Source organism: Coptis chinensis, chromosome 8, assembly GCF_015680905.1.
Source record: "Coptis chinensis isolate HL-2020 chromosome 8, ASM1568090v1, whole genome shotgun sequence".
Taxonomy (NCBI): domain Eukaryota; kingdom Viridiplantae; phylum Streptophyta; class Magnoliopsida; order Ranunculales; family Ranunculaceae; genus Coptis; species Coptis chinensis.
In genome coordinates this window covers 64676406-64689304 of record NC_141463.1, presented here as the reverse complement: position 1 = coordinate 64689304, position 12899 = coordinate 64676406, and the positions used below count along the sequence as shown (strand labels likewise).

Genomic DNA, 12899 nt, shown 5'->3' with positions numbered 1-12899 from the left:
TATAATAAGCTCCTCAATAAGAATGCTAAAACATAAAGCCGGTGAAACACCGTAGAACCATGACATGAAAGGGAGTCAAACCCTTATAAAGGAAAGAACTTACCAACCAACTAATAATCAGGAATTCTACCAAATCATATTAATTGAGACGAGGAGACACTAGTACAAAAAAAGGGTTTTTGTAACTGTTTTAAATGCTATGTGTGTTATGTTCGAAACGGTCACAAATGGTAGAAAAGTGTTTTTATGACTGTTTTAAAAAGTTTTTGGCGACGTGCGTTTTCAAAACGGTCACAATGGTTTTTTTTTTTCTAAAAAAGGCGTATATGTGTGGAGAACTTGCGCAGTGGAAAACATGACAACTATCGTTTAAGTATTTGCGCCCAGGCACAACAATATACCCGGGTCACTATTTGACACTATTTTAAGAAAATAGTAACAAGTGTTGTTACGTATGTTGGTTTCTCTAATCCCAATTCCAACTACCCAAGCCCACGATTGGCCACTTACTCAAAAAGTCAAAAATACTAGCTCACCTCTAAGTTGGCTGAAAGCCTGCAGAAACTAAAACTCTGTCACTTAGAATCTATTTTTAGGTTAACTAGTATTATCCCCGTGCACTAGATGAGCCAATTAGGATTTCCCCCTTACTAAATGGGGAAATTAGGGTCTCCCCCTTAAGTACACAAAAAAAAAAAGTCAACTTGCTCACCATCATCTTTAGATCTTGTAAGTCGTATCTTGCGCCTAATCCTTTGATTTCTTTGTAGTAAAGTAAAAAACAAATATTGAAGACATTTGATTGGTGGATGCGAAGTAGAATTTGATAGTTAGGTTGTTTTTTTAAGGAGAAAAATAAGAAGCGGAGAACTGGCAGTTGAGATTGGAACAATGGAGAAGCTAGCGAAGACCGAGACTCCAGCCGGGTTCAGGTTTCAATTCTTTCAATTCAATATGATTATTTGTTGTTGATTATGTTGTACTCTCCCATGAACTTCACTTTGCTTTTCAATCAAAGTGAGAAAGGAAAGAAGTGGTCCATGTAGTACTCTTGTCAGTCAATTCTTCTAAGCCTCTTCGCTAATGGTTTTGGGCTTGGAGTTCTATCCCGGTCTATCGTAGAAGGCCTATTTCCTTTTTCTTTAGTCGTGTAAATGTCTTATGTAAATGAAAGCCAGCATGGACTGGTGATCCGGTTTCACCCTCTACCTTGAGAAAGGGAATCCCGACCTCCATCTCTATCTGTGCGAGAGTCAGAAGTAGAAAGAGGAATGTTTGATGTAAGAAAATAAAAATAAGTAATATAGTGAAATCTTTGTGATTGAAGTTCGCTTCTCCAGAGCTAGGAGCTAGAATCGGAACTACCTATTGACCACCCCTGTAACTGACCAAAGCAACCCCCAGTACATATCAGAATGAGAACTATCGATAGTTTGTTAATTTGTTTTGGATTTCCTTGGCAGATACAAGATCTGATTTAATTTGAGGCGTTAAGGTGTCGCCTCGCTTGGTCTGGTATGTTGCAATTTTTGCTCTTCTTTTTCGTCTTTTTGTTTGTATGCACGGATTTTGTCTTTTGAATGATTTTAATATGTGCTTTTGTATTAACCCATTTTATGACTATTAAGGTAGCAGGTTATCTAGCCCAGAGCAGAGTAAGTAGATGGGAGAGCGAAGCAGGGAATCATGTCCGCAAAACCCTAAAGTGATGTCAGCAGGGAATAACGTCAGGAAGATCCTCGAGTTAGACCAGATGCGAGATAAGGAGAGAGAGAGAGAGAGAGAGAGGGGAAGCACGATAGCCAGGCCGCGAAACCCTAAGGGGACAGGTGGGAAGGTAGTGGTTAAAGGATAGAAAGGAGGATCAACGAACAGGAGTAGATAAGAGGATGATATAAAAAGGAACAGTAGTGAAAAAGAGGAAGGGGGAAAAAAAGAGAGAAAGAGAGGCTAAGGAAAAGAGAAAAAACCTAGGAAGCTATTAAGGAAATTTGTGGTAAACACATTTGGCACCGTCTCTGGGGACGAGTTTGTCTACGATCTGTTAAGAAAAGTGAGAGAATAGCATATGGCTACTGTAGCTAGGAGAGGGAGAGCAAGAGGAAGAGGAAGAGGGAGGCCCAAAAAGGTGAGGGCTGAAGCCATCGAGGAGGAAGTAGTGAGTGTTCAAAATGAAGAAGTGGAGGAGGAGGAGGACGCCGAGGACACGACAGCGGAAGCAACAAGGTTGCTTCAAGAAGAGATAGGGAAGCAACAAGGTTCCTGCCAGTTTGAAAGGGGGAGCCTCGGACTGGTATTATTGACTGGAGTCCCGGAGTATACGAAGGTTTGAGGAACTGGAGCAGGCCTTCGTAAATCACTTCATCCATCAAAAAAAGATGGTAGTAGATGTCACAGATCTCTTTAATGTCAAGCAGAAGCCTGCCGAGACACTTAGGGATTTTCTGTGCAGATTTAAGGAAAAGTCGCTACGAGTGGAAAATCTGGATGAGCGCATCGCGGTCATAGCATTCCAGCATGGGTTGAAACAGGGAACCAGAGTTCATGAGTCGGTGTCTAAGATCTAGGTTACTACTTTACATGCTTTGTATCTGAAGGTGGAGAGATATATAAAATACGAGGACATTTTGCAGAGGAATAGTAAGGAACACAAGAAGCCAGAGAAGTCAGTACAAGTCGTGGGAATGGATGACCGGAGAGATCGAGAGAGGACCGCGACACGAGAGGGGGGAGTCTACAGAGGGGAGACACAGAAAGCAGAAAGAGGTAGGGATCAAGCTAGAAGAGAATACAGAGAGAGAAAACCTTATCACGAAATAGAGCTAACACAGTTGAACAAACCGTTAGAAGAAATCTTACTGTTAATCAATAGACAACAGTATTACGAAGCTCCGCGGAACATACCCTGAGAAATAGAGGGAAAGCCGTTTTGTTCGTACCATCAGGTCAGAAATCATGCCACCAATGAGTGCTTCGCGTTGCAATGGTTAGTAGAAAGAATGATTGAGAGAGGGAAGTTGAAGGAGTTCATCAAGGAAGTGCAGCCAGCTGAAAGGGTTCCTGCCACGGCTAGGATCCTGGGTATGATTAATGTTATTTTTAGTGGAGAAACACTGGGAATGAATGCCCACCGAGATAAGGTGAGGAGGACAGCTAGTCTGTAGTAGATAAATGAGATTTTGACTAGTCCGCGGCCTACTCCAGGAGCCAGCAAAGGAGATGACAGGATTGAGTTTACTTTGAAGGATCTGGAGTCAGTGATCTCTTCTCATGAGGATGCGCTGGTGATCACAATAGCGGTGGGTAATTACATGGTAAAAAGGGTCCTGATATACTGTGGAAGCTCAGTGGACCTGTTGTTCAAGGGCGCAATGGAAGAGATGGGCATTGAGAGGAAGCAGATGAAGCCCCCGCAAACTAACTTGTTCAGCTTCAATGGCAGCATGACAGAGCCGTTCGGGGAATTGGTACTGCTGGTGACCGCAGGGCCGGTGACAGTTTTTACCCGTTTTATGATAGTAGATACCAACTCGCAATACAACACGATCTTAGGCAGAAAATGGATTCACAAGATGAAGGCCACCCCATCCACTTATTACCAGGTGATCCGCTTCCCAACTAATAGGGGAACATATGAGATAAGGGGTGATCAGGTCGTGGCACAAAACATCCACCAGGTGACGGCAAAAGGTTTAATCCGCGCACCAGATAAAGAGGCGCCGGAAAAGGGCAACAAGCTAGCATAGCAATTACAGACCGCAGCAGGCGAGAAGGAGCTGCTAGTCCGGGCCAAGACGATGGATGAGATTTAGGTCGTGAATATAAGGGTCGCATAGGAGGAGAAGTTTGTGAATGTTGGGACAAGTTTGTCGAAAGATTGGAAAGTGAAGTTGATTGCCTTGCTAACTGAGAACAGCGATGCGTTTGCATGGACAATCTAGGACTTGGCGGGATTGGATCTAGAGTTCGCATGTCACAGATTACATATGAGAGAAGGGGCCCGACCAGTCCAACAAAAGATGAGGGGCGTGAAACCGCAGTACGCGCAAGGAATTCGAGAAGAGGTAAAGAAGTTGAAAGATGCTTGCATCATCCGCAAATGCAAGTTTATTGAATGGCTGTCAAACGTGGTAGTGGTCCCCAAAAGAACGAGAAAGTCAGAATGTGCGTGGATTTTACGGATGTCAACAAGGAGTGCCCAAAGGACTGCTACCCTATGCCGCAGATAGACGAGTTGGTGGATCGAACTGCAGAATTTAAAATTTTCTCATTAATGGTCGCATCGATGGGCTACAATCAGGTGGTGATGTATGGCCCTAATCAAGAGAAGACTGCGTTCATAGTGAAGGGGGGAACATACTGTTATACCAGAATGCATTTTGGACTAAAGAATGCCAATGCCACATTTCAGAGAGTGGGGGAGAAGATGTTCGAGAGTAAAATCAGAAAGGGAATGGAGATCTATATAGACGACATGGTGGAAAAAAGTATGACCGAGGAGGAGCATTTGGCGGGGCTAAGTGAAACATTCTCTATATTGCAAAGACACAAACTGATGCTGAACCCAGAGAAATGTACATTTAGGGTGACATTAGGAAAGTTTTTAGGATACAGTGTCACATACCGCGGAATATAAGCAAACCCAAACCAGATGAGGGCATTGTTGGAAATGTTGTCTCTGCAGAATGTAAAAGAGGTTTAGAGGTTGGCTGGGAGGGTCGCAGCTCTCAATAGATTCATATTGAAGTCCTCGGATAAGTGCCGACCTTTGTACTTACTCTTGAGGAAGACGACCGACTTTCAGTGGACCGCGACATATGAAAGCGCTTTCCAGGAGTTAAAAGAGTATTTGGGAAAGGCCCCGATCTTGTTACGCCCAGGGCAGAGGGAGAAGCTATATTTGCATTTGGGGGTGTCAGAGTATGCAATCAGTTCAATGTTGATAAGGGTAGTGGACAAGGCAGGGAGGCCGGTGTACTTCTAGATCAAGATGATGTTGATAAGGGTAGAATTGAAAAGTTTGCTTCGGCTTTGATATTTTATGTGCTGAAATTGAAACCTTATTTTGATGCTCACTTGGTGGTAGTAGTGACTAACTTGCCGCTTAAGTAGGCCCTGAATGCAGAAAATTTAGGGAGAATGTTGAAATGGGCGGTGATGCTGAGTTCTTATGACATTGAGTATCAAGCCAGGACCGCAGAGAAAGCACAAGCTATGACCGAATTCCTGGCCGAGTTTCTGGCCGAGGACCCCACCTGGGGGGGAGGAGATGGTTATGGAATAGGAAGTGGACCAAAACCATGACCCTCTGGATCCTTGGGACATCTGAAATGGATGGAAAGTCTTTGCATATGGGTCTGCTACCAATACAGGGAATGGAATTGGGGTGGTGTTGGTCACACATAAGAATACTCACCTAGAGTTGTCAATGAAGCTGGGTTTTGCTGCATCAAACAATGAATCTGAATATGAAGTAGTGATAGCAGGTTTGGACTTGGCCAGGGATCTGGGTGTGAGAGAGCTGATAGTGTATTCATATTCGAACTTGGTAATATGTTAGGTTAACGGAGGGTTCGCGGCCCAATGTCCTAGGATGGTGAAATATTTGGAGGTATTGCGGAGAAGGGCAGGCCAATTCGAAAAGATCAATTTTGCTAATCTAGGCAGGGGAGAGAATAAACACGCCGATATATTGGCGTATGTTGCCACGGTTCTTCCTGGGACCGAAGGTAGGTCCATCGAAGTCAGGGTGCTGAGCAAACCGAGTACTGCAGAGGAAGAGGGGGTATTGCTGACTACTGAACAAGAGCCAGGGTGGATGGAACCCATTAAGAGCTTCCTTTCGGGGATAGAGATAGAGGACAAGCGAGAAAGGAGGAGGATGGAACAGATATCATAGAGATACACCTTGTTGGATGGGGATTTGTACCGGTGAAGCATTAGCGGACCTCTGCTGAAATGTTTGGGACCGTAGAAGGTGCAAGAGGTGTTGGGGGAAATTCATGAGGGAGATTGTGGGAGCCATTCGGCTGGGAGGACAACGGCTCACCGGCTGCTGTCACAGGGGGTATTTTTGGCCTCACATGAAGAGAGATGCAACAGAATATGTCAAGAGGTGTAGGAAATGCCAGAGCTTTGCACTGCTGATACACTCACCAGTTGAACCCCTACACAAGGTCTTTAGCCCATGGTCGTTTGCTATGTGGGCATTGGATGTCGTCGGACCCCTGCCCATGGCAAGCGGCAAAAGGAGGTTTATGCTAGCCACGACAGATTACTTTACAAAATGGGTTAAGGGCGTGGCTCTGCAACAGGTAAAGGAGGAACATGTGAGGAAGTTTCTGTGGGAAAATGTCATATGCAGGTTCGGACTCCCGCACACCATCATCGTGGATAATGGTACCCATTTTACATGGGGGAAAGGTGAAAGCATTTCTCCAAGCATTTAGAGTGCAGCAAGGGTTCTCGGCCCCTTACAATCCAGAGGGAAATGGGTAGGCAAAGTCCTTAAACAAAACTATAATGGATAATCTAAAGAAAAAGTTGGAGGAACGCAAAGGATCTTGGGAAGAGGAGTTACACCAGGTACTTTGGGCATACCGCACGACCCTACAGACATCTATCGGAGAATCACCGTTCGCAATGGCTTATGGCGTGGAGGCGGTGATTCCGGTGGAAATGATAGTCGAAACAACCAGAACAAAAGTTGTTGAAGCAGGAGTTAATGAGACCTTGGCCTAGGAGTTGAACCTTACTAAGGAAAAGAGGGACACTACGTGCATCAGATTAGAAGAGTACCACAGAAGGTTACAAAGACAGTATAACAAGTGCGTGAAGCCGCGGAAATTCAATGTTGGTGACCGTGTGCTTCGACGAATGACTCCGGCCACCAAGAAGGAAACAGATGGAAAGTTGGGCCCCAACTGGGAGGGACCATACATCGTAGTAAAGGCGGGAACTTCTGGGACCTATAGGTTGCAGACGCTCCTGGGAGAGAACATCAAGCGACCGTGGAACATTATGATGTTAAATAAGTTCCATGAGTAACTTTGTGTATAGTTTTTCAATTAAAGAAAAGTTTAGTTGCTTCAGGAGATGTGAACATCGAGCTTTGTAATGATATTTTGAGCCATTTAATTTGTCAATGAAAGTGGTAGCAAACTTCCTCCACCTGATTTGTGTTAATTCGTTTGTATTTGGGTTAGGCCAAAGACAGCGGACGATGGGGTTCGAATTCAACTTGGAGGCAAACTAAGCTGCCCCTAACATCTCCATGGAAGGGGGAGGAGTCATTCACGGACGATGAGGTCTGAATTTAACTTGGGGGCAAACTGAGCTGCCCCCAACATCCCCATGGAAGCGGGGGCGGGGGGAGGGATGAGTCATTTACGGACGATGAGGTCCGAATTCACTTGGGGCAATCGAGCTGCCCCAACATCTCCATGGTAAGGGGGGATGAGCTATTCACAGATGATGAGGTCCGAATTCAACTTGGGGGCAAACTAAGCTGCCCCCAACCTCTCCATATTCAACTTGGGGGCAAACTAAGCTGCCCCTTATATCTCCATGGCAGCGGGGGGGATGAGCCCTTCGGGAACGATGAGGTCCGAATTCAACTTGGGGGCAAACTGAGATGCCCCCAACATCTCCATATTCAACTTGGGGGCAAACTGAGCTGCCCCCAACATCTCCATGGCAGTGGGGGGGATGAGCCCTTCGTGGACAATGAGGTTTGAATTCAACTTGGGGGCAAACTGAGCTACCCCAACATCTCCATGATAGCGGGGGGGATGAGCCCTTCGTGGACGAGGAGGTCCGAATTCAACTTGGGGGAAAACTGAGCTACCCCCAACATCTCCATGACAGCGGGGGAAATGAGCCCTTCGCGGACGAGGAGGTCCGAATTCAACTTGGGGGCAAACTGAGCTGCCCCTAATATCTCCAAACTCAACCTGGGGGCAAACTGAGCTGCCATGAGCCATTCGCGGACAATGAGGTCCGAATTCAACTTGGGGGCAAACTGAGCTACCCCGAACATCTCCATGGCAGCGGGGGAGGAGGGGGGTGAGACCTTCGCGGACGATGAAGTCCAAATTCTACTCGGGGGCAAACTGGGTTGCCCCCAGCATTTCCATGGCCACTGGCGTGCATGAGGAACTTATGTAATGTGAATAAGTGGCAATACAATAGGCAAATTAATGCATGGATAAGAGAAAATATTCAAAACCATCGGTTAACGAAAAAACAATTTCTAACACGACCTGCTTGGGGTACCCAGAAATCCAGGCAAAATTGTATGACAAAAACATAAGAGTGCGCTGACAAAAACAGCCCATGAAAAATATACAAGTAATTTTCACTGTGGATCCTCGATCACATCTTCTTGTTGATGACCCCCATCCCCATCCGTGGTAGCTCCATCTACATATATGGAAGAGGTCGCCTTACCGGACTGGACAGCGACTTCTAACTCAGGGGCTGTGGATGGGGCCGCAGAGTCTAGAATGATAGGGACTGGAAATGGGGCAGGGAGGAGACGTCTGGCTGTAGCAAGGGTGTCTAGTTGTTGCTTTAGTTCCCTGGCTATCTTTTTGGAGGCCAGCGCCTTGAAATGGTTAACGGCGTCCTTCAAAGATTTGTCTATGACTGCCTGAGCAGCGACCCCATATGCCTCCCTCTGGCTCTCCATCTTTGAGGTGACGCTAGCCACATAGTCCTGGTGAGCTTGTTCGGCATGCTGGAATTCCTTATGATGTTTAAGCGCGGTGAGGCAGGCGTCATCTCGCTCCTTCTCCAGTTGCGCGTACTTCACCCTCCACCCCTCTGGACCATTGATCTCATTCTTTACAGACTCCAGTGCATCCAGGGTATTGGTGAGGTCGCAGATGACATATCCAACGTTAAAGCTCAGCAGGAGGGGAGGATAAAGTTAGAGAAAAGTAACAGTAAGAAAAGAAAAAGAAAGAGGGGAAGGACGTACCCTTTCCCAGCCGGTGTAGATCGCAGCCCGATGGGAGGCGAAGGAGTAGGAATCCCTATAAGCCTGATCCCTGGGTAGGTGGGAGTTGAATAATAGAGATGCAGCCACCGTCGGATTGTCTAGAGCGGAGTTATGAGTGGTGATGTCCCGGTCCCTAGCCTTGAATTGTGGATGCCAGATTTCCACTGGCCCAGCAGGCAGGGGACCAATGGGAACTGCCTCTTTCCCAGAGCGTTGTGGTGGAGCCACAGGCCGCGGTGAAGCCGGTCGAGATTCCCTGGCAGAGGCGGTTAAGGTAGTGATCTTAGCTTTTTTAGCAGTAGGGCCTTTGGCAGCGGAATCGGTGGGCTTGTCACCATCAGAATCGCTATCCTAAAGTTTGAGCTTAGACACATCCATGGTAGCAGAACTGGCTATGGGGTTGGCAAAATCGTCTTCCCAGTAGATGATGGATGAGGACGACTTAGGGATGTTATCGGGCACGGTCACCGAAGTTCTGGCGGCGGCTTTCCGAGCAAGCGCTTGGGAATGAGAGATCTTAGTAGTAAACCCAAAGGACCGATGAATTTGCGCTTTGTTTTATGCAGTTTGGGCGGAGAAGGCTTGGGTTTCCTTTCTTTGGGCGGCGGCAATCGGTAGAGAGGGCCCTGGTACTTGGCAATATCTTTAAGGGAGGGAGGAGTGTACTGCCTTTATCTGGATTGATGCTGAGAACGTCGCACTGGCTGCTCCCTAGGTCGCGAAGCTTGGAAAAAATATCAGAAGAGACACCGGTGTATATTCGAGACAGCGAATCTGGAATCCAACCTGAAACACATAAAAGAAGATATACATTAGTACAGGGGGGTTCTCAGGGGAGCAAGCAAAACAACCAGCCACACTCACCGCTTCTAAGGAAGTGGAATTGCCGCAAGGATACTTCAGGGGGCAGGTCCGCGGAAAGGAAATTCCCCGAAATGTGCAATGGGTAGTGGTGCCAGACTTTGTCAGAAGTGGTCACGCGGAGAACGAAAAACTTCTTCCGCGGACGCATACAGAAGGATTGATATCCTATACTCCCAAACTTGGTGCTTTTCTTTAGGAAGTAGTGGGAAGTGATGTCATGGAGGCGAATCCACAGAGTGTGTGACTTGCTTTACTAATTAGCGGCATACATGATCCGCTAGAAGTTGTCGATGCCTTGGCAAGGCGGGATATTGAAGTGGTTGCAAATCTCAACATCCAACAAAGACAGGGGGAAGCGCAACCCTGCTGCTATTTAATTTGCCCCACTGTGGCCACTAGATAACTTGGTCGTGGTGGGACTAGATGAGGAAAATGGGTGACACCAGGCACATGTTCTAAGATCACGTCCTCAGGAATATCATATGCAGCTTAGACCGTGATAAGAGCCCAAAATTGTAGTTTTAATACTTTAACAATGTTGCTGTTAGACCAATTATGTGATTAATAATATAGGTTTATCACTAATTACGTGCTTTTGAGTATTTCAGGCTTTAGAGTTGAATAAATATAAATTTGTTACTAATTAGGTGCTAAAAGGAGCTAAAGGGGTTGTTATGAAAGTTCTATGAAGAAAGCCCAAGTTTCATGGAGAAAAATCCCTTAAAAAGCCCAAGTCAAAGCTGTTAAGTGAAAGTCAAACCGGATTAGAAAGCTGAAGAAAAGTCAACAGAACTTCAAAAGGCTATATCTTTGGACTCAGACCTCGGATTTGGGCCCATTTTATATCAAAATGACCGGCTCAGAAATCTCTTTCCAATGGTCTAGACATTGACTCGATCAGAGTAGTATAAGTTGGTGAAAACTTGCGCTAGAGTAACACAATCAGAATGGAAAGTCTTGGATTCAACGAATTGGGTTTTGGGCTCGATTTTTCGGCCCAAAACATGGCTCCTCTGCCCAAGCACAAATTTGGGGATCTAATTCTTCTATATCAAGAGACAAAAACTTAGCTCTTAAGCTATCTAGATCCAAACCTAGTTCTAGTTCATAAAAATTTAGTTTTGTAATATAGGATTAGTTTTAATTCATGAAATTAGTTTTTATAGATTAATCTAGTTAGTTGTCAATTTTATTAGTTGTTAGAACAAGAATGAATATTATTTATATTAGCTAGACCTAGATTATAAAATAAATTAGCTTAGACTCCATTAATTAGTTTTATTATCTTGTTTTTAATTTAGTTATTGAATCATTGATAATTCTTCATTAGATTAATAAAAGTCAAGTTATAGGGTCTGCCTAACCCTAGCTTAATTTTAAAAAAATAAAATAAAATAAAAGTCAAGTTATTGTTCTTCATTATGCTTTCTTATTATTCATATGTTAATAATAGTCTAATGAATTATAGCTAAACCTCCATTAGAGGGGTTTGATGAAGCTTGGATGAAGATTTGATATGTTAGTTAGAATTATTGCATTTAAGAGTTCACTCTAGTAGGTTAGTTGATTCGCCATGAGAATGGGTTGAACTTTCTCACATGCTAATTATTAGTTGGCAGAGATTGCTATGAATAATTAGGGATCACAATTAATCTTAATTGGCTATGATTGCAATAATCTACACTAGCATATTAGGAATTTATTTAAGTGAAATCAAATCCCCCTAATCTCTTCTCCATATTCTTCTCTATATTTTAATCAATTCATATTCAATTGCTTAGTTAAATTATTATAAGTAAATTCATATAATTAGTTTTATAGTGTAAATTCATCTCTATAAATATTGCTCTCACCATTGTTCCTTTGTGTTGATTAATTGATTTCTTTATGTCTTGGTAGTTTAGGAGTGAAACGATTCCGTACTCTATATATTGCATAAATCTATATGTGAGAGTAGAAAATAAATAATTGATACCGTAAGAATAAGATTAGAGTAATCTAATTGAGTTTTTACGGGTTATCAAATGGCGCCGCTACCATCTTAAACTCTTTCAGGACAAGAATTCAATTGCTTGAATCCAAAGGGCAATTCCCCATTCTCTACCCACCCACCCTTTTCATTTTTCTTTCTTGTTTCTCATATTTTTGTTACTATTCATGCTTGAAATTCACTGTTTTAATCCGCCCTCCCTTTTACCTTGCACAAAGCTCGCCCGCGCTCCCTTAAGATTGCGGAATCATAGTGACAAATACTGCGGTAAAGGTATTTCTAAATTTTCGAAAATTCTAAAACTTTTTAGGCATAATATCTAAGGTGTTATTGATTTACTGGAATATTTTCAGAATTTTCCTAATTGTTTTACCTTGTGAACAAATACAATCTTTACAGTGCTGCATTACAGTTTTCAAACCATAAGTTCTTGAAAAAAAGACGAGTAAGGTTACTTAGGCAGTTCCAAAAATTCTAAGCTTTTTACAGGAGTATCTATCCTAAGTCAGGAGTTTGCAGTAAAACTTTAACGAGTTTTTTATTTGTTTTGACCTCCTAACTAGTGGAGTGTTTCCAATGTGTTTCTGCAGTTTTGCAACACTTAATTTCTAAAACAATAGCCGATAAGGAGGATTTGTAGAACTCCAATTTCTCTAAAACTTTTACAGAAACACGCATGATCTGTTAGAAGTCTCCAGTAAAATTTTGGTGATTTTTGTCTCTGTTTTGATTGGTTAACCATTCAGTTGTTTGTATTGTGTCTAAAAACTATTTCACAAACTTTGCAGGGTTGTAAAAGGACTTTCATAGCTCCGATTGTTCTGAAATTTTACAGGCTACTTACTGGACGTCTTAGAAACCTACTGTAAAACTTTCAAATTTTTTGGAGAGCACGACCCACGCCCATACAAGGCAAAATTTGAGCGCGACCTGCGCTCAAAACAATGTAACTCGAGTTCCACCTGAGCGCGACCCGCGCCCTTCATAGGCAAATTCTGAGCGCCCCCCACGCTCAACTCACTGAAAATTGCCTCAGAAACGAGC

At 43.9% G+C, this 12899-nt stretch overlaps 1 protein-coding gene across 1 annotated transcript; it reads left to right on the top strand.

The window, feature by feature from the left end:
• Positions 1 to 2999: 2999 nt before the first annotated feature.
• Positions 3000 to 3746, top strand: LOC147482433 (uncharacterized). The gene is made up of 2 exons (XM_086579315.1): positions 3000 to 3081; positions 3205 to 3746. Exons 1-2 carry the CDS (start codon positions 3000 to 3002, stop codon positions 3744 to 3746), a joined length of 624 nt encoding a protein of 207 aa, XP_086435441.1.
• Positions 3747 to 12899: the final 9153 nt, after the last annotated feature.

Bases quoted from the DNA above. Each gene is read 5' to 3' on its own strand.
- LOC147482433 (XM_086579315.1), top strand. From the start codon at position 3,000: ATGATTGAGAGAGGGAAGTTGAAGGAGTTCATCAAGGAAGTGCAGCCA. The intron at 3,082-3,204 runs GTATGATTAATG...GGCCTACTCCAG, and splicing joins TGCCACGGCTAGGATCCTGG to GAGCCAGCAAAGGAGATGAC.